Genomic DNA, 22,318 nt, shown 5'->3' on the forward strand with positions numbered 1-22,318 from the left:
AAATTTTGAAACAACATCTCTGGCACACAGCTTTTTGATGTATTAATTTCACACAGGCCAACTGCCTACCAGAAAATTTATACCAGTTCCACACTTCTACCAGCAATGTCCAAAGATTACACCAACTCACACTTCCATCAGCAATGTCTGAACATACCCTTATATCCACCCCATTTTCATTCCCACCCCAAACCTGGTCGTTATCAGTGTTTCATTTTGGCCAATTTGAATAATTAAAAAATGGCAATTTATTTCAATCTGAGTTGATTAATTATCTGAATTGAGGTCACTCACAGTTAATTTACACCTGCCTTCAAGCAACACTACAGCATACAAATAGGCAACCACTGAACTAGAAGAGAATCCTGTGTATCCAGGAGGTGACTCTTTTGGGTCGACTTCACTTTCACTTTTCACTTTCATGCATTGGAGAAGGAAATGGCAACCCACTCCAGTGTTCTTGCCTGGAGAATCCCAGGGACGGAGGAGCCTGGTGGGCTGCCGTCTATGAGGTCGCACAGAGTCAGACACGACTGAAGCGACTTAGCAGCAACAGCAGCAGTAAAGGCTTTAGTATGGAAAATGATTCCTGCTACAGCCACTGCTTTCACCTTATCCAATCTACTAAGTTACAACAGAACAACCAATGAGTTATAGCCAGATGTGCAGCCACTGCCTCTTGTCATCACACATCGGAAACAGGTGGGACTCCTTGACTCAGGAACCCTTCTGTCCAGAGGCACAATCCCAGCCCTTCTGAGCATCCAAGGTCCTACCTGTACACCGTCTGTATGTTTTTGGTTTGTTTCTTGTTTTTTGGTGCGTTTTTTTTGGCCTCTGTTTCCCCATCATAACCTGGAGGCAGAAGGCTATGGCAGTAGCGATCAGGTGGTAGAGGAAGGAGACACCAGGCCTACACACACAGGAGCTGGGCAGGGTAAATGGAAGACCAAAGCTAACGTCACATGTGGATCCTGGTTGAAGCCTTTTTAAGCAGTGTGCCCTTCCAGCCACCAACAGAGCCTCCATTTCCTCAACTACCAAAAAAAATTCCACATTTGCATCACAGCAATTTGAGGAGCTTGTGAAGTAATGTACCAGCAGAAAGCGGTCACACAACAGATGTTAAGGGAATGTGTGTGTGCCCATGAATTTGCTTGATGTCCACCTGAACACATCTAGAAGAATCCCCTTAATGACAGTCATCTCGGACAAAAATGCAGCCATTTTCTAGAAACTTGGGAGGGGTCAGGCTACAGAAAAAATTCAAAGGTGAAGAATAAGAAACTGTAGCCCCTCATCATGACTGTGCACCCCATTCCCAAAAGAAGGGTAGCTGGTGAGCAGTGGGTTTAAGCAGGAGGTACCCAGGTCCTCAAGAGTAAATCTGCATTCTTAAAGGCCTCTTATTCTGCATAAAGCTCTCTGCACTTCCCATCTGGTAAGTAGAGAAAAGTACATCCCACCCACCTGCCACAACCCTACCTGCCACTTCTGACGTTACAGAGTGCTTGCACCAGGGCTCCAGGGCTTAAAAGCCAAAAAGTCAGTTACAGTCTCCTCTACATTTGAAGAAAATCTAGGTTAATGTTCCAAAGCAGTTCCCTCATGGAAAAACTCAGCTCACTTATCCTCTAGCTGGGAAAAGGAATATAGCGAAGTATAGTCAAGTTGCAAACCATGTTCAAATTTATTATAAAAACCCACTTTCCAAGGCCCAGCTGTGTGTCACTCAGCATCAGGGTCCCCTGGGGTCATCACACACCTTTACAGCCAAAGGAACCAAAGGCTCCATCAAAACACCCAGCACCTCAGGGGGCTGCCTGGGTCTCCAGGAGGTCCCACATATTCTCAGGAGGCTTGAAGGAGACAGCTCAGACTCAAACAGTAAGGCCTGAATTCTCCCATCAGCTCATTTCAAGCCAAAGAGTGAGGAAACCTGGGAGGTTGGTGGGATTAGGGGGATTATACTACTCATGGAGTCCAGGACCACCAGTCTTGGCAGTGGAGTCTGGAAAGCTAGCTTGTGTCAGGGGTTTGAAAGAAAGTCTAGTGGGCAGTTTTTAAGAGTTTGCTTGAACTGAAGTGAAGTGAAACTTGGTCAGCTGTGTCCGACTCTTTGTGACCCCATGGACTGTATAGTTCATAGAATTCTCCAGGCCAGAATACTGGAGTGGGTGGCCATTCCCTCCTCCAGGAGATCTTCCCAACCCAGGGATCGAACCCAGGTCTCCCACATTGCAGGCAGATTCTTTACCAGCTGAGCCACAAGGGAAGGCCCCCCACCGCCATTTGCTTGAGGGCTTTTTAACCCCCAGAAGCCACAAAGTTCCATCTCGTCCAGGTTGCCACTTCGTGGATCAGAAATCCAAGATCCTGAAAGCAGAGCCACAAGAATAAACCCTGTTTGGGGGACAGAAAGGCTTTCCCCTCTTTGTCTCTTGCCCTTCTGAGGAAATGTTCTGCTTTGCCTAAACTCTGCATAAAATCTTCATGGTCCAGGTAACTCCCACCAGCTCTAAAGCTAATCCCTTCGGGATTAGAGGACTCAGGACTCTTCCTCCTCCAGTCCCTCCCCAAGGAAAGGAAGCAATCTGAAAACCCACAAGAATCCTCCTCCTCACAAACGAAGAGCTGAAGCAGCACCAATAAAGATTCCAACATCAAACTCTGACGACACAGATTTTGCCAATAACTTGAAACCTAGGTTTGTGAAGAGGCCTCATCTGAGAATCAAAATGCCCTATAGCTGTGCTGTAATAGAGAGGCAGAAAAACAGGTCCTTTGGAGCAAATCACATTTCCTTCATTTTAGACATCAAACTTGGCCATTAAGGTTCAGTCATCATCTTGACACTCCAGAAAAACAGAACAAGACTTTTGCTTAGTCCAGAAGCCAAGAGACAGAAAGGACTAAGAACAGCTACTGTCACAGTCAGTGTCACAGCCTTGAAATATCTTACCCAGGAAGAGTTTTGTACAACTACAAGGCAGGGAGTGTTCACTCAAAAGAAATGTGTAGGTACCGTACACTCACCAAAAGATAGGAAACAGAATGTTCCTAGCAGTATTACTCAGAATAGCTCAAAAAGGAGGTTATCCAAACGCCCATCAATAATAGAATGAACAAATAAACTATGGTACAGCCATACAGAGGAATACTATATAGCAATGAAAATAAATGAACTACACCTATGTAAAACGTAAATAAAATTGTGACCAAAAAAAATCCATGTATCAAAAAGCACATACAGGATGATTCCACATTAGAAGTCAAGATAATGGCCAGGGGAGATAATGGCCAGTCAAGATAATGGGGAGGTGTGACAGGAAAGGAAGTTTCAGGATTTCCAGAGGGCTGCGAATGCTGTTTCTCATTCCAGGTCCTAGTTAAAGAGGTGTGTCCAATGTGTAAAAGCTCCTGAGCTGCAAACTTATAACTTGGGCATGTTGCTTTGTAAGCAGCTCTTCAAAGTGTTACAAATATGCGTAGATCATTTTTATATGTGGGGAGAGAAAGAGAATGAATGAATGAATATGAATGCATTCTTTTGGTTCCAGGTAGCAACATTTCTCTAGAAACTATAATTCTGTTAACAAGTTTTTATTTCCATTTGTTTATTTGAGGAAAGCTGTTACACTGCTCTGGTCCCACACAGAAGCTCTTTATGTCTCTCAGAAAAAAAAAAAAAGACTATACAGTTTAAAGTCTCTTTTATTTCATGAAATGATGCCAAATACTTTGGAGTACTTTTGTCATCTGTTCATTTTCAGGAAAACCAGAACTTTTTCCTCCCTGTGCCTACCTCTATGTCAGTTAGGGTCAGTTAACTGCTGTAACAAATGTCCCCTAAATCTCACAAGAAGAGTTTACTTCTTCATGTGAAAGCTGATCAGATGGTGGCAGACAGCCTTCTATGCGGTAACTCTGGGACCCGGGGCTCCTTCTGTCTGATGGCTCTACCATCCCTGAGGGCCTTGGAGTCTTCTGCTAAATCCTCTGCATGCAGCCAGCACAGTGGGGAAGAAATAAACTTCAGAGGGCCGTGCAGGAGCTTTTACAAGCCCATCCCAGAGAAGAGTAATTACCCCTTCCACCTTCCACTGGACAGAACTCAGTCACATGGTCCCACCTAACTGCAAGGTGAGCTGGGAAATACAGTAGAGCCGTGTTGCCCGGGGGAAAGGGAAAGAGCTGGTGAGCACCCTAGGTATTCTCTGTCACAGCCGGCTCAGGTCGGTCCTCTTCTTTCTTTTGCTAGATGTTCCATGCCTGGTGTCTGACTGCAGGGAGCAGAACACAAAGCCCCGGGCAAGTCATTACAGGACACGATACAGACCGGCCCAGAGAATGAGGGCCTGGGTGTTCACACTCAGCACCACTTCCACAACGGCACACGTCCTCAGCCAGGCCATCAGTGGGCGTCCACTCTCATTTTCACCATGCATCCAGCTGGCTGAAATATTTATGCTGGTTGAGGAGCCATAGAGGCTGACTTCTACCCATTGTTCCGTCTATTTCCTTTACCCAAGCCCCCTGATAATGATAAAACAACAACAAAAACAGTAGCACTGCTGGCACCCAGGTATTCATTAGCCTTACTATGTATTCTGTGTATACAGCACATGCTGCTGGAACTGTCCATGGACTGATGTACTCAATCTTGACTCAAGAAGATTGTTGTGAAGATTCTCTGTGGTTAGTCCTAAAAGTATTCCCATATCACAGATGAGGAAACTAAGACTAAAAAGACTACTAATTTGCCCAAAGCCGCACAGCTGGCAAGTGTCAGAACTGAGAGAACCAGAGGAAAACATGCCCTTTTATGAGAAAGGCAACTGCGGTCAGGAATGCAGCCTGTGATCAGGACAAAGATCCCAACCCTCCGGGTATAAACCCTGAACTCAAGCTTCCTCAAGAGGGACTGACCCAAGCAAGGTGAACAGGCCACAGAAGCAGAGCAGTTTAGAAAGAAAACCAAGTCCATCCTGAGAAGTCAAGGAGGGTTTAGGTTTTGGTGTTTTTGTGTTTTATTTTTTAATTTTCCTTCTCACTCAATGTGCTAAGTCGCTTCAGTCATGTATGACTCTGCAACCCCATGGACTGTAGCCCCCCAGGCTCCTATGTCCAGGCATGCCTGGTTCTCCATGCATGAATACTGGAGTGGGCTGCTATTTCCTTCTCACTCAATAGCTGTTTAAAAACTCAGAACTGACAAATCCATCAAGAAAACCGAAAAGGGCTTCAAAAATTTACCCTGACCAGCCAACACTCTTTTATAGCCTACACCATTCACTGTCTTTACTCAAATGTGTTTGGAAGTGAATCTCATTTCTCACTATCACCTCTCACCCTATCACGAGGCTTTGATTTGCTGGGTTTAGGCTATGGGGAAAGGGTTAAAATAAAGCCACACAAGCAGCAACCTTATGCAACATATGTTCCTTCGTGCAATTGGATTAGTTTTAATTAGTGAAGGCTCAAACTTTGCCAGATGAGCCCTAGTGGCATCTGATACCTGAGGAGGGTTCCCAAATCTCTTCTCTCACACTGAAGGCATTTAACCCAAGTGAAACTCTCCATAAACTTTCCATGACATCCTTCCCGGTGTCTTTCCTCAGTTTGCCCACTCTCCCCCAACACTGCCCCAAACTTTGAAGCATCCTTCTCTCCTGCTTACAAGGCAGAAAGCCCTATGGCTGTCACATGCAGAAGGATTTCTGTGGTATTTATTCATGCTGCACTCCCCACACCACACACAAAATTCATCTCCAGAATCAAAGTCTTGAGAAACATGAGCCATCTTGCAAATGGAAGAACCTCAGGGGTGAGGAGGGGGCTAGCTGAGGCAGCTGAACTCTGATGTGAAATTCAAATGGAAAACACAGCTATACTTGCATTATTAAAATACAGATCCAGGCTAAAGGAATGGAGTCCAGATGCACACTGGAGAGAAACATAAATATTGATATTATATTCTAATGAGCATTATGTCTCACTGGCTGTCATCCTTCCCCCTAGCTCCTAGTTCTTTCCTCCCTCAGATGTCTAGTAGTGAAAATCAAGAGTAGCTGAACTCCAGAGTACAGCTCCTTTTCCCACACATCTAAATGCACTTCGATGTAATAATAATAAATCATCTTTTAAACAACTTTCTTCATCCTCCAGCCAGGCTTCAAGCATCAGCTGAAAACAGTTGCAAATCAGCATTCTCTGCTACTTAAAAATTTGCCTAAAAGTAACAAGTTCTTTTTTCCCATCTCTTTTTAAATGCTACTTTAGCTCTATCTTAGAAAATTCCTGCTTCTAAGTTACCCCTGGGGCCTCTGAGGCCAGATTCTTAGCCTTGTGTCAAATGGAACTCTCCCTAACGCCTGTCACCAAGACATTGTAAAGAGCCAGCACTCTCAGAATGAAGTGAGGAAACTCCACTATTTTCAATCTGTGTTAGAAATCTTTTTTTTGCATTCAATCTTGTTTCTTAATTGGGGTACAACTGCCATACATTATATTAGTTTCAGGTATACAACATAATGGTTCATTATTCGCACATATTGTGAAGTGATTGCTCCGGTAAACCTAGCTAACATCCACCACATCTTACATAATTACAATTTTTTTTCTAGTGATGAGAACTTTTAAGATTTACTGTCTTAGCAACTTTGAGATATACATCACTATTGATCATAGTCATCATGCTCTGCATGGCATCCCTGGCACTTACTTAGCTTAGAACTGGAAGTTTGCTCCTTTGCAAATCCTATACGTGGAATCCCCAGTTCTTAGTAGGATCCTACCGGATACTCCACAAGTTTCTGTGGAATCATTATCTTCCATGGATGTATTCACACAACAGCCCTGGCAGGGGCTGGGGTAAGGGCACCAGAGTTAACATGCTGCTTTCTTACCTTAAAGGAGTACTTACTCTATCTGAAGTGAGGGAACAGTTTCTATCTTAACCAGAGTATGGGTTACACAGTGGGTCCATTTATGAAAACTCACCAAGCTACACATGTGAGGGCTGAACATTTCACTGGATGGAAACTGTACACTGACTTTTTAAAAAAGACTATCCATCAGGATGCCTTTTCCATTTTCCCAAGACAGCAAAATAAGATTAATCAAGATCCAGGAGAAGTGCCTACCTTCTCAACATTCAGAAATGGCTTTGCAAAACGCATTAGACATGTGAGATTCTGCTTTTGCTCCTCCTAAAAGGAGCAAGGCATACTGTAGCCTGGTTTCTTTTGGAGCAAGTCTGGCAGAGTAAGAAGGGAGGGGTCTCTCCCCTCATTTTCAGTTTTAGGCCCATCTGTATAAGCTGAGTTGCCTAGCCCTGAACATGAAACAAAAGATGCCAACAGTTCTAAGTTGGATCCAGGTGCTTCTCGTGACTTCCACCAAACCACTACTGCTTCTCACCAGGATGGCCTCCAACTTGGACTGTCTGTTTCTACCTCTGCCTCTCTCAACAGTCTCTTCATGGCCCAGTAGCCAAAGTGATGCTTTTAAACTCTAAGTCAATCATGTTACCGCTAGGCTCAAAACCCTCCAGCGAGTCCCCATTTCACTCAGCACAAAAGGCAAAGTCCTCACTCACAACGGCCTACTTGACGATGCCGAGCCGCCTTCCAGCCCCCCTCCCTGGCCTCCTCTCCTGCCACTCTCCTCCCTGCTCGCTCGACCACACGGGCTGTCCCTCCATCACACAAGGCATGCTCTCACCTCAGCGCCATGGCAGGAGCTCTGGTTTCCTCTGCTGAAACGCGTCCTCTCCCCTTGCAAACTCATTAATTCCCTCACATGTCCCCAGTCTTCACTTAAATGTTGTTTCCTTAATGAGGCTTACCTGACCACGCCATCAAAAATGGCAACCTCATTCCAATCCTACGGATGGCCCTCATCCTGCACTAGTAGCTTTTCTGCCCGTGCCACTGATCACCTACTAACATGCTTTGTAATCTCCTTAAAAGTGTCAGGTTTGTTGTTTATGGATTGTCTCTCTCCTCTGTAAACACCTTGTAACTTCTTGTTCACTGATGAAACCCAAGGGCCTAAAAGGGTGTCTGGCCGATAATAAATGAGTGAATCTGGATAAGGTCACTGGTCGATTTTTTTATTCCGATACTTCTCTGCATGACAAAAAGAAGCCACAAAGGACACAGAAATCTTAAGAGCCATCTGAACGCGAAGAGGGACAGAGCATTGCTTGGTCAGCTGTCTCCTTCTCCCTGAGCCAGCAATTCAAAGATTCAGGCACACGTTTATACTTACTTGGAAAAAATGAACACGGGCCTCCCACTCTGCATGATCCAATTATAGTTGCAATAAAATAATAGCCAATAATTACCAGGGGCTCACAGGGACAGCTCTAAGTGCCTGAACATCTGACTCCTCGGTCCTGTCAACAACTGGATGCAGCAGGCACTGGGTTTATCTCCATCCCATAATAGATGAAGAATGAGGACCCAGGATTTGAACCACGTGATCAGACTTCAGCATCCATTTTCTTAACATGTTCGCTTCCTCTCAACAATGAGATAAACCAGATACCTGACAACCTTGCTCAAACTAAGCCCAAGCACACTCCGAACGTCATGAATTCCAAACCTTTCTTGAAGGTACAGAGCACCGGGACATAAGGTTCTCACCAGGTATCCTCCAAGAAAGGCAGGGAAAAGCACTTGAATTCTCTGCTTTTGACAAACCAGGCACTTGGGAGGCAGAGAGATGGACTCTAGGACCCAGAGATTCCCCTTGCTGTCCAACTTTATAGTCATTCGATGGCTACAACACCAAAGCAGATTCCCCCAAATAAACTCTTTATGCATTATACACAAAAACACTTAAATAGCCCCTCTGATGGCTGTAAGTGAGTCCAGTTTGAGCCAGACTAACCTCATTTCCCTTTTGAGTAGGGTTATTAGACTGGGAGATCAAAGGAATGCTACAGACATATGGTATCTTGATTTCAGCAAACCATTTGACAATCACTCATGATGATAGATCTTGTGGGCAACGTGGAGAAATGTGGTTTGAATGGGAAGGTGGGGGGAGCATTCAGGGCTGCTGCAACAATGGTACCCAAGGAACAGTGATTAACAGACGTCAACTTGGAGGGATGCTGTTAGTACTGCCTGCCAGTGGGCTCTGGCTTTGAGTCCATCTGAACATTAATTTTATCAAAGATGTGGGTGATGGGCTAGAATCATGTTTATGATGTCTGCAGAGAGCAGACTGCTGTGGGCAGTAGCTGACACATTGAATCAAGATTTTAAACCATCACCACTGATTGGAAATGAAAGAGCAAAGCAAGCAAGATTCAATTTAACAGAGACAATGGGGGAGTCTTGTGAAATTTAAGTTCAAAAATACCAACTACACAAATGGAACAGAGGAAGCTACGGGTAAAAGAACTGCCACCATAAAGGATAGGGGTTTGTTGGGCCATAAGAGCAATCATGCACCAGCAGTGTCCTGCAAATGGTTAAAGCAACAAGGGCCACCTTAGTCCTAGGGGGATATCAGACAGAGAAAGGAACAGGTACACGCCTGCTCTCCACCTGTGGCAGGGGACAACCAGAGTGGAGGGGACAGGAAACTTGGCATCAAGAGTCCTGGTTGAAGGAACTAAAGTTGTTTCACCTGGGATGAAGAAAATTTAGAAGTGACAATAATAGTCACCTCTAGACACTTAATGATGTTCTGGAAAAGAGATGATAAGCAGATTCCATATGGCTCCAGACAACAGATCAGGACTAAAAGGCAGGCACTGCCAAAAGACAGATTTAGTCTCAGTGTAGGTAATGACTGGTTTAGAGTGGTAACTCTCCAGTAACAAAGTTGGGATGTGGGTGGCCTTTCCTAGGAATCTTGGAGGGCACAGAAAGTCAATGGGCTTCCACTTGGGACATCTTTAAAAAGAGACCCACCTTGGGTAGGCAGTTGGATGTGATGGATGCTAAGGTCTTTCCCAACTCTCAGATCCCAAGACTCTCCAACTCTCATTAACTTCATTTTATTCTTGGTTAACTTTGAGAGTCCCTTGGACAGCAAGGAGATCAAACCAGTCAATTCTAAAGGAAATCAACCCTGAATATTCATTGGAATGCTGAAGCTGATGCTCCAATACTTTGGCCACCTGATGCAAAGAGCCAACTCATCGGAAAAGTCCCTGATGCTTGGAAAGATTGAGAGCAGGAGGAGAAGGGGACGATACAGGATGAGATGGTTGGATGGCATCACTGACTCGATGGACATGAATTTGAGCAAGCTCCAGGAGTTGGTGATGGACAGGGAAGGCTGGTGTACTGCAGTCCACGGGGTTGCAAAGAGTCGGACACAACTGAGTAACTGAATGATCACAGCTTTGAAGGACTTAGACGTTTCATAATTAAGTGATTTTTCATCATATGGATGATCAGGTCTTCAGAGTTCTATTTCAGTACACTCAAACCTTCTCATGTTCTCACGCCTATGTTAGTCATTTACAAAGATGAGCTAGACAGGGTCTCTGCCCTTTGTGGGCTTACAGTTTGCTTAGGAGGGTTCACCAAAACCTTATTCCAAAAAACTGAGACCTTAGAATGGGAGCCTTACATTCAGAAACCATTCTCACCTCATTATCTTCTCTTTTCACTTGCTATCAAGATGTGATTCATGAGGAACTCTTGATGCAAAAAGAACTTTCAGGAAGTTTTGTGACTGAGGGTTTGTTCTGGGGATACTCTTCCCCATGATTGTTTTTAACAGAGTGTCTCACAAACTTGTGGTTCACGGTTTTTATTAGAGTAAAAAGAAATTCAACTGAACTATCGAAACAAATTCCAACTACGTTTAAAATTGTCTTTGTTCTAAAATTTCAAAATATTGGGAATTCCCTGGTGGTCCAGTGGTTAGGACTCAGCACTTCCACTGCCATGGGCCTGGGTTCAATCCCTGGTCAGAAAACTAAGATCCTGAAACTCACAAGAGTGGCCAAAAAAGATTCAAAATTAGTGGATCTTTAAGATGTTTGGGCTAACATGGGACAACAGGAAAGATGTCATGTATAATTGGAACTTAAAAGTGATGACCACTGTAGACAAGAAGCCCTGAGACTGAAGATGTGTATGAGTGCTTCTGTGGAATTTACACTTTCCTGATGGCATTGTATGGAAAACACTTCCACAAACACAAAGAGAGAAATCTTTACTGTTACCGTCTTAGAAATATCAGCCCAACAGAATTGCAATTATTTCGTAGGTAAAATAGTTTGGTAGTGTTGATTTAAAAGCCCAATCCAGTAAAAGTCTAAAAAGAAATGTGTTGCTGTCACTGGTTATGAGGAAGTTATACCCATGGATTATTAACCTTTAAAAGATTGCTTTCTTCTCAGTTGCTCCACGAGAGGTTTTAAAGCAGGTTTCAGTAGAGCTGTTCGGATTCCATAATGTCTCAGAAAAACTTGCTGAGTAGAGCCAGGAGGGAAAGACACCTAATCACATCAACGAAAACATCGCCCCCCCCCACCAAAAAAAAAAAACCACATTAACCAGACTGTAAAGGGGTTTTGTGAGTGGTAGAATGAACTGAATGGGGAGGAAAGGGATCATCCTTCCAAAAGCACGCTGAACCCATGATGAGCATTGCCATACCAAACCCAAACGAACGATTTACCCCAAGTGTTACTTCTTAGACTACTTCTGGCTTTAGCAGTTTGGGGCTCAGCTGTGGCTGAGATTATGCATTCCAAATAGGGAGCATGGATCTCTTGGGGCCATCACTGGCCCAATTCCACAGGAAGACAAATGGTACTCTCAAAGGCTGGCTGACAGAGCACTGAGGAAATTACGGAGTATGTCTTCATCATTGTAGGCCTGAGTTTGCTTTGTGCCCCTTCTCACCTTTGAAGCACTGAAGACCTCCTCCCACCCCAATAAGAGGTTCAAACTGTAAGCCCACTTAAGGGCGGTAAGTTATATCCAGACCCACCACCGAGGGTCTGGAAGGGTGTGCCCATGTGTTAAATGTAATAATCCTCAGGAAAGTTTAGGGAAAAAGAAAGAGAAGCATGACCTCTACCATGCTCTTGGTCCCAGGTCTTCACCTTCACAGTTCAAAGATTAAACAGACTGTTCTGGCATGGGCTCTCCCAGACCTTATGAGCGCAAGTGCAAGCTCAAGGGCAAGAAGGTTTTATGGGAGTTGACCCCAGGGAGCACCCATAGGTAAGAGATGGGGAAAAGAAGGCAGAGAATACACAGTGTGTCTGAAGACAGGTCACCACGGTGAGCAACTACGGCTCAGTCCTCTGGTGAACTCTGAGAGATAGTACAGAACATGCCTTGAAGCTCTCTCATCCATGGAGCAAGGAAGCAGGTCCATGGTCCCCCAGTGTCGTATCCATAACTGGTTAGTACTGCTTCAGGGGCATTAACTCACTGGCACTTCTGGATTGCCCTCTGTGCAGGGCCTAGCATGGTCCATCAGGCAGAGAGAAAAAACAGAAAAAAAGGAAGCCCTAGGCACAGCCACTGGAGTTAGCAGTAAGCAGCCTTCAGAATGAGAGGTGAGGGCTGAAGGAATCTAGCAGAGCACCCACACAGTCTGATGTCCAGAAGGAGAAAAGCTAAGATAAAGGTTAGCACACAGTTCTAGAAAATTCGCAGGTGGAAGGCAGCAGGCAAGGGATCAGGTTTTACTGTACTGAGATGACAACTCCACAGATTAGCAAAGAAAGCACAGAAATGAGCCAGTGAAATGTTCCAAAGAGAAGAGCAGTATACACATTGGCTTGAAGAACAAGAAAGCCTGGTGACTTAGGGAACAGCCAGTAGAGCTCAGTGTGACTGGACTGGGGTGGAAGGTGGGGAAGGCAGGGAGGGACATGACAAGTGGACAGAAGCATATTGACTTAAACATTGGAACTGCTCTAGATTTGTGCAGCCACTCATGGGAGAAAAGTCTGATGTCTGCAAATATAATTTGTGCACTCAGACCTGGACCCTAATTCTAGGCTCCAGCACTTTCCAGCTGTTACTACCCAGAGTAAGTTTTTAACTCTCAGTAAAGTAGGAAAATAACAGGACAATAACTCTCATAGAGTCATTGTGAAGATTCAATACGATGATTCATACAATGATCTTAGCACAGGGCTTGACACAGAGCAGAACTCAATGAAAGTTAACTAAAAAAATAAAATCAATCTACTTGTTAGATAACAAACATGTCACTGCAGTAAAATGGGGAAATGATGGTCTTTTCAGTTTGTGGCAATGGATTAATTGTGCATCCACAGGGAAAAATGCATCTTGCCCCTTCTTCCCACCATGTGTAAATATCAATTCCATGTGAATCATGGATCTAAATGACAAAGTCCAAACAAAAAACTTCTAGAACATAGAAGAATATCTTCATGACCCTGGGGTTAGTGAAGAATTTAAAAACAAATAAAACCGAGCACAAAGAACACTAACCATAAAGAAAAGGATCCATAAAGTGGATTACATACAAACAAGAACTTCTGTTCACCAAGAGGCAACACTACGAGAGTGAGAAGGCACATGACAGAGGGAGGGTAATTGCAATATCTACAGCTCACAAAGAACATATACCCACAACGCACAGCAATTCCTACAAGAGAAGGAAAAACACATAAAGAACCTTATGGAAAAATGAAGAACAAATGAGGAAAGGAGAATATTCAAGTGGTCAAAAATACATATGAAAAGGTCCTCAATCTCATAAGCTGTCAGTGAAGTGCAAATTAAAACCACAATGAGATTTTTATTAGCTACCCACAGAGTAGCTACAATTAAAAAGACCATACCAGTGTTGGTAAGGACATGGAGCAACTGGAACTTGCATATACTTCTGGGAGTATAAATTGGTACCACCAGTTTAGAAAACTGTTAGGCAGTAGCTACTAAAGCCAAATGTATATATCCCCTTTGATCTAGCAATTCCACTTTTAGACATATTCCAAACAATTGTGTACATATGTGTGTGTGTGTGTGTGTGTGTAATATTCCAAACATAGGCCCACCAGAAAGCATATAGAAAAACATCTGTGGTGATAGCCTTACCCTGGAAATAACCCAAATATTCATCATTAGAACAGACCAACAAATGGTGGTATATGCACACAATGGAATTTTATTCAGCAATGAGAAGGAACAATCTACTGTATACACAACAACATGGAAGACTCTTACAAATATAATATTGGGTGAGGAACACTAGACACTTAAAGGTATATACTATGTCACTCCACTTACACAAAGTTCAAAAACAGGAAAACCTAATTGATGGAAGAAGTCTGCCCTTGGGGAAGAGGGTAGTGACTGATAAAATGGGGCTTGGGAGGGTGGTTCAAGATACAGTTTCTTTCTTGATCTTGGTGAAGGTTATGTGAGACGCTCACTTTGTGAAAGTTAACCAAGCTATACATTTATGGTCTGTGCCCTTTTCTGTTGATTTCCCCGATGGCTCAGCGGTAAAGAATTTGCTTGCAAAGCAGGAGCCACAAGAGATGAGGGTTCGATCCCTGGGTCGAGAGGATCCTCTGGGGGGCAGCATGGCAACACACTCCAGTATTCTTCCCTGGAGAATCCCATGGACAGAGAAGCCTGGTGGGCTACAGTCCACAGGGTCGCAGAGTTGGACACAACTGAGTGATTTAGTATGAATTTTCAGCTTCAATATAAAAAGTACTTTAAGACTCAGAAACTAAATATAATCAACAGCAACCCAAAAGCCAATGTCATTCAAATGTCTCAGGATGAACAGTTTGGGGTTGAGGCCCATGAAATAATTCCAAAATCTCCAGTTTTAGTGACCGAAAAGCTGGACTCAGTCCATGTTTATGACCGTAAGTCTCAGAAGGCTCTCCATACAGCCAGGGAACCCCTCCATACTTCTTTCCTGCATGCACCTTCCCTTCCTGAGACAGCACTAATGCCTTGTCCTCTCTCCTCACATTACTAACACCTTCTCAACTGATGATCTCTCCAAGAAAGTCAAAGAGATGGAACTGAGTAATAACACCCCATCCCACTGCTACCAGTTCACCAGTCCACCTGTCCCTCTGCCCGTATCTGTCATCTTCCCTCCAGTTCCTATGGGCGACGGTGCTCTGATCCCTTTCCCTCTCAGTCTCTCAAGGACTTCCATGATTATCCAGTTCCTTCTCCAGCATCATCAATTCTTCCCTCTCCATGGAATCTAAACATGCCTCAATATCAACGCCTTTTATGAAAATCTCCCTGGGCTCTGCATTGCCCTTCAGCCACGGCTCCATTCCTCCCCTATCTTCAGAGCAACACTCCTTACAAGAGCTGTCTGTGCTTGCTCTCTCCTCTTTCACTTCTGTTCTCTTCATCCCCTCTTATGTGGCCTTCCTCTCTACCCCTCCATTGAAATGGCACTTAGCAAGGCCACTCATTGCTAACAAGGTACCAGACTCAATGGTCTTACATCAGCACTTGTCTTCCTCTCAGAAGCATTTGACCAAAACAACTCCCCTTCCATTCCTGAGACACCTCCTCCTGGCTTCCATCATACCACTCTCCTGATTTTCCTTCTAGCTTGCTCACTGCTCTTTCTTCTCTACTAAACTTTCGAAGTTGGACTGCCCTAGGATAAGTCTTGGCCCCCTTTTCTTTACTCTCTACCTGGTCCTGAGCTCCAGGGTTTCACATATCACCTCTGCCCTTACATCTTGCATCTGCATCTCCAGCCTGGACCTCTCTCTTGAGTTCTGAATTCACACATCTAATTGTCTTAGACACAAGCATCTCACGTTAACATAGCACAAACAGAAAAGTATCAGTTCCATTCCCCCCACCCCAACCATAAAAGATCTACTCTTCCATAAACCTTACCCATTTTTGGAAATGGACCTTCTATAAGCTGTTTAAGGAAAAAAACCCACTAGGAGTCATCCATAATAATAATAATTATTTTCTGCTCTTATACCCTGTAACCAATCCAATTGGTAATCCAATTGGTCAATTCTATTTGCAAAATGAATTTACAATCTGAGCCTTCCTCACTGTCTACTCAGTCCCAACCATGGTCACCACTTGCACCGTCTAACTGGTCTACCAGCCTCCAGAATTGCCTCCAGAGTGACTTTGCTGAAGTGTGTGTCAGATGATGTCACCCCTGCAAAAACCACCCCAGCTTGTCTCAGGGCAATAGGAAGCAGCTATCCAAGGATGAAGCAGCATGGAGAATGGGGTATGGAGGCACCCAGACACATTCAAGGGGGGAGAAAAGGGAAGTCCGATCACTTTTAGGCTTCCTCTCCCTGTGAAACTCCCTTAGGCTTTGAGCAACGCTAAAGGGAGGTGCATAACATAGCAAACGCCACTGGTTCTCCACCCACAAACAGCCCCTTTCCCCTTCCCAGGTGACCCCTGCAGACATTCCCAAACACGACACAGACATTTTATTTTAAATATTTATTTACTTGGCTACACGAAGTCTAACTTACGGCATGCAGGATCTTCACATCTAAAAGGTCCCGCATGCCACACCACAGACTTTTGACACCTCTCTGCATGGCCCAGGAGCCTGCTTAGCCCACACCTGGGGTGGGTCTCAGGAGCCAGGGAGTTCAGGCTCCAAGTGCTCTCCATCAGTGAGTGCTGGAAGTTGATAGAGAAATACTCCAGCTTCCTCATTCTTCAGCAGAACACTTTCAGGGGTGTGCTGGATTGAATCCCAGTTGCCCACTCCCCCACTCTTTCCCCGTGCTTCATGGGATCCCCTCTCAAAGAAACTCCTTGCAAGGAAATCCGTTTCTCCACCTCTGCACACCGAGAAATCCAAATTAAGACACAATACTGTGCTTTTCCTCCCAAAGGTAATGCCTTTATGACATCAAACAGGAACAATGTCATCCTAAATGTATGTGGACAAGAGAAGGGAGGGGTAGGGGCACAAAGCATGGAGATCATGTTTTAGAAAAATATAAAAATAATAGGAGATTTTAAGTCTGTCCCTTTTATTATATGAGCCCCATCTTTATTTATTCATGTATAAATACTCATAAACAGTATGAAAGAAAGTGAAAAGTGAAAGTAGGCAGTCATGTCCGACTCTTTGCGACCCCATGGACTGTAGCCCACCTGGCTCCTCTGTTCATGGGATTCTCCAGGCAAGAATACTGGAGTGGGTTGCCATGCCCTTCTCCAGGGGATCTTCCCAACCCAGGGACTGAACCCGGGTCTCCCGCATTGTGGGCAAATTCTTTACCATCCAGGCCACCAGGGAACCGCCTAAACAGAGTATATGTTCATCATATGTTCATCACTTGTAAGCACACACCAAAAAATCCCCTTTTTTTTTCATTAACCATTAGTCTGTACACCAAACAGTGTAAAGGATTGTATTAAATTCTGAGTACATAACTACCCCCGCTCTGCCTCTAAAGAAAAAAGGGAGAAAACTCATTCTCTCCAGTGTTGAGTTTCACTTATGAGAAATCTCATTTAAGGGGCAGTGTGCATCACACACACACACACACACACACACACACACACACACACACACGGGAAATGTATGCACCACTCAACAGTCTGCAAAACTTCCCTCCACTCCTTTTGAAGTAAAATCACCACTCCCCCGACCGCACTCCCTAGATATCAGCGCTGTTGAAAGTGAAGGGCCTGTCCCTGCTGTGTGGTTTGGGGTAAAAAAGGAGGTAGGATTAAAGCGCTCATTTCAAGTCCCAAAAGTAAAATACGACTTGGCCCATGGCAGTCCTAATTCTTTCCAGAACTCATCCCCGGAATTGCCCTTTAAACAACCAGTCATTAACCCAACTCCGGGTCTTTTATAGCTGCGAAAACCGATCGCGCACATCATTTATTCATTACGCTTATTATTATTGTTATTGCAGAAAGCAGCGAATTCCCGGGCCGAGGTTCAAAGGGGTTTTACTTTATTTTATTTTGGGGAAGGAGGGCAGTGCTCGAGCGGGAAAGGTTGGTTAGAAGGCTGGGCCAGTTTGCAGGGCAGAGGTGCCCGGAAGTCCCCGGGGAAGAATGCCGAGAGCGCCCCCGCCCCGCGCGCTCAGCGGCCACCGCGCACCGGCGCAGCTGCTGCAGCAACCGGGGAAGCTTCTTATGTAAGTCGGAGGCGCTGACATCACCTTCGCTGTGAGCGTCGCAGCCGCTGAACTAGGCGCCAAAGGACCAGCATGCTAGCCTAGGGCCCCCGCCCACCGTCCGCTCGGTTCTAAATGACTCTGACACCTCCTGATTTGGCCAACAGTGCGCCAGGGGACCCTCCTGAGCGCCAGAATTACATTTATTGGGAGCCCTGGGATGTCGCAAGAGTGAAGTTAACAGGCAGCAAAGGTGCTCAGGGGTCTTGCACACGCGGGTGAAATTGGATGATAGTACACGTTAGGGTGGGGGGTGGGAGGGGGGCGCGGAACACCTCCAAGATTCTTGGAAGGCAGATGGCATAGTCATTCAGTAGGAAGCCTGTTGTGGTCAGGCCAGGAGAGATGCCCAAGGGTCTCCCCGACCTCCCCAGGGTCCAGGACACTTCTCCCTCCACGCCCCTCCCAGGCCACAAGGCTGGAGCAGAGCGCTTCGGAGTTCACTCTGGGAGGCGTGCGGCGCCGCGCTATGGCACACACCAGCACAGGGCACAAGTCCGGAGCTCAGTGCAGCCCCTGAGGTCACAAGAGGGCCCAAACTGCCACGGCGTAGCAGAAGCCCTAAAAAGGCCAGTTCTCGAGCCCCCCCGCCCCAAGCACGCACTTGGATGGGGGTGGGAAGACTACACAAGGGCTCAGGACAGGCTGCTGGAAACCACGGAAGTAGCACCAACCCTCTGCCTCCCGGGGAGGGACGGAGAAATCGAGCCCCAGAAGTCAATGACAGACCCCTCTGCCTCCTCTGTCCCCATAAATGCTCCCTCTCAGTCCACCGCTGCCTTTGAGGTCAGAGAACGCCCCCTTTAACTTTCTCCCCTGGCGTCTGCATCCCTCACCCGAACTCCGGGAGGACTGGGGTGAGTCCCAGGGGAGGGGAGGGATGAGGAAGCAAGAGTAAGGTGTAAACCGCAGCAGGCGCGGCGCCACGGGGCTGAGATTGCGGCGACCACGGAGGGCGCGAGGGTGCGGCGCCAGAGCGAGCTCTAGGCGGGCGGACCGCGCGGGTACTCACGCACTGCCTCCTGCTTGGGGTCCAGCGTGCCGAGCACGCGCTGCACGCCGCCGAGCTTGCCCTGCAGCGCCCAGACGCGACGGTGGGTGAGCTGGATGTCGCTCTCGAGCTCCTGGAAGAGACTGCACGCGTGCCGGGCCACGTCCGAGAGCTGCCGGAGGACGCGGGCCAGCGCCGCGTTGCTGACCGCGCACAGGTCCAGCATGAGCAACACCGCGGTGGCTGCCGCTGAGGACGCCTCGCCAGCCACGGACGCCGCCTCTAGGACCCCTGCCACGCTCTCCTCACCCGCCGCGGGCGCCTCTCCGTGCGGTGGCGGCGCCTGGTCGGTTGGCGCGGGCAGCGGCGGCCCGGGAGGCGCAGGGGGTGCGCGGGGAGGATCCTCTGGCCCCGGCGCCACGGCCTCGTCCCGTCGGCCGGGCAGCTGCAGGGGCGGCGGCGGCGGCGGCGGTTCTGCGCTGCCTCCGATCGAGTCCTCCGCCGGGTCAGGCGCCGGGCGTCGCTGCCGGCACAGCCACTGCGGCTCCACGATCCGCTTGGCGAAAGGCATCCCGCGCAGCCGGGCCGCGACTTTCTGGTCTCCTCAAAGCGCCCCTGGCGAGTGGGGAAGCGGACGCGCCCACCTGGGTGGAGAGGCGGCTGGAGTCCCGCGAAGGTGCGTTCGGGCAGTCCAGATACGCAGGGGGCTCCTCGCTCACCTGGCTTCCTCCTCTTCCCCGCCCTCCGCTAGCAAATCAGTCCAGCCGGCCCGTGCACCGTTCCCTGAGTAGGATGACAAGCACCGGGCGCAGAAATCCCGGGGCGCGCCTAGGCTCTCCTCACTTGCTTCCAACCCGGGTCGGCTGGCTCAGCTCCATCATTCCTGCGCTCGCCGCCGCCGCCGCCGCCGCCCCGGCCGCTACCGCCGCCACCGCCTATATAAATGGGCGTGTGTGTATGTGTGTGTGTGTGTGTATGTGTATGCGCGCGCGAGCACGCGCACGCGCGTGTGTCTGGGTGGGTGGGTGGGTGTGAGTGTGTGCGCGCGCCTCAGTTTGAAAGTACCCCGGCACAGGCCTCTCCCCGCGCGCCCGTCGGCCGCTCCGGGGAGCAATTGCGCCCGGGATCTCTCGCCCTCTCTGGGCGGGGAGGTGGTTTCGGAAAGGCGCTTTGAAAACCCGGAGAGAGGAATCTGCCTCCAGCCCAGGCGCAGGAGGCGGCGCGGGGGCGGCGGGGCGGACGCAGGGCAGGGGAGGGGAGGGGGGAGAGGCCGGGGCGAGGGGGCGCAGCGCCCTGTGCGGCCGCTGGGAGTCACTGGTGGCCTCACCTCTCCAGACTTGTTCTGATGCAAAGATACTTCCTCGCCTCGGTGGGGTTAGGATTGAGACTGTCAGTGTGGTGGGGGCGGGGAGTCCTCAAGTTGGGGTTGGGGGTGTAAGCGCGGAAGAAGGAGGGTGGGGTATTGGGGACGCAGCAGCTTTGACGTGTTGGAGCAAGTTGCTTCGCTAAATTCCAGCTCTGAGCACGTCCTTTGCGTTCCTAGCAGGGAAAACTGGGCTGCCCCTCAGAGTGCATCCTGGTGTGGCCAGACTGGCAAACGTGCTGGCTTATACCCCTTCCTGGGTATTCGTCTGCTGCTGGGCTGGACCAGGACTCTATAGAACATCATGAATGAGACCCAAACCACCCATGAGCAAAACCCCAGAAAACTGCTTGCAGAACTCATTGACACGTCAGGTGGGATAAACCAGATCACCTCCCTGTCACCCTACTCTGTTGATCACACACAGGGATGTTAAAGCTCTCCATCACAGAGCTGATGATTCATAGAAGAAAATAAAGTTTCCCCCTCTGGTTAACTGAAAGGTGTAATTTCTAAAAAGGCATGTACAGTATTGCACCAGTCTAAGGCTGGATGCTGTCAGCCTGAAAGCTAAAAAGGAGTTTGAGAAATGTTAATAAAATGCATGCCTTCATCTCTCCAAAAAATACTGTAAAAATATTTTTTTTTTATTTTAAAGCCACAAGCCAGATCTTGGGAATGCAGACTTCATTTCATGTGTCTAAAGAGAACATGGAAAAAATATGTTTTATGGCAACAATAAAGCCCTCCAGACCTGTGGTGCGGTCTCCTCTCCACTCTCCCTGCCTTTAGCAGCAGCCTGCATAAGGCCCCACACTCGGCACTCTGGATGGGCTCACACTTCAGTTAAAAGGCTTCAACAGACATCCCTCTCCTACCTCAAAAAATAACATTTTTGTCGAGAGAGTGTCCTTGTTCATAAAAGATCCAGGCTGAGGATGTGGGGGTAAAAGAACATGATGTCTTCAAGGTACACATGGAAGTGGTTCAGTAGCAACAAGAAGAATGATGGTGATAATGTATATGAACAAAGAAGGAAGAAAAGAAAACAGGCCAATATGTGCAAAATAGTGAGTCTAGATAAACGGCATATTGGGATTCATGGTACATTTCCTGAAACTTTGAGTTTGTTTCCAAATAAAAAGTGAAAAAAGAATATTCTGGAAAAGCATCTTTTGGGAGTTTGTGTGTGTGTGTGTGTGTGTGTGTGTGTGTGTGTTTATCTCACAAATCTAAACAGCTTAGAGCTGGCTGTTTTCAAATTCAGCTTGACTTTTTAAATATGTTCACAATTCTGAACATGAGTTCTTCTAGGTAGCCAAGCCACCCGCTCCTCCCTAAACACTGAGGCAGAAAGAATAATGAGGGTATGTAAAAGCATCCAGTTAGGGGGCCTTGCAATGGGTCTGCCCCACATCTCACCGCCCCTCCCCTGGCACTGCCCTAGTCCTAGCCTTCAGGGGCCAGTGCTGCGAGGCCAGCATGACATGACCAGGGTGATAAGCAGGGTGGGGTCTCATTCCTAAGGGGAGCTTTGGATTATTGGGGAATTCCTTCCTTGGCCCTGACCACCAAACAGAGGGGATTGAAGGGGAGGACAGAAAAGTCCCATGGGGAGGGGAAGCTGTCCTCCAGGCGCAGGAGGGGTAGAATTCCAGGAAGTAATTAAGTTCTAGAGCAGGCTAGCTACCTTGTGTCTGCCCCAAAGTGGTCAGCAGAGAGTCAGGACTTCAAAACAATTCAAAGTACAGTTCGGCTGTGTGAAAAGGGAAACTTTTTGTCATCTCCTAGACTCCTGCTCATGTGCTAA

At 47.2% G+C, this 22,318-nt stretch overlaps 1 protein-coding gene across 2 annotated transcripts in view; it reads right to left on the reverse strand.

Annotated features, from left to right (window-relative positions):
- The window catches only part of NHS (NHS actin remodeling regulator), a 275,950-nt gene extending 255,827 nt beyond the window's left edge, over positions 1 to 20,123 (reverse strand). Inside the window, exon 1 of one of the 2 annotated variants that reach the window (XM_018043756.1) lies at positions 19,167 to 20,123. In XM_018043756.1, the coding sequence (XP_017899245.1) occupies positions 19,167 to 19,716 (550 nt within the window). In that variant the 5' untranslated portion in view covers positions 19,717 to 20,123. The remainder of the gene's footprint in view (positions 1 to 19,166) is intronic. The other variant, XM_018043757.1, reaches the window with a different exon arrangement.
- Between the last annotated feature and the right edge of the window lie 2,195 nt (positions 20,124 to 22,318).

This window comes from Capra hircus, assembly GCF_001704415.2.
Source record: "Capra hircus breed San Clemente chromosome X unlocalized genomic scaffold, ASM170441v1, whole genome shotgun sequence".
NCBI classification, from domain to species: Eukaryota; Metazoa; Chordata; class Mammalia; order Artiodactyla; family Bovidae; genus Capra; species Capra hircus.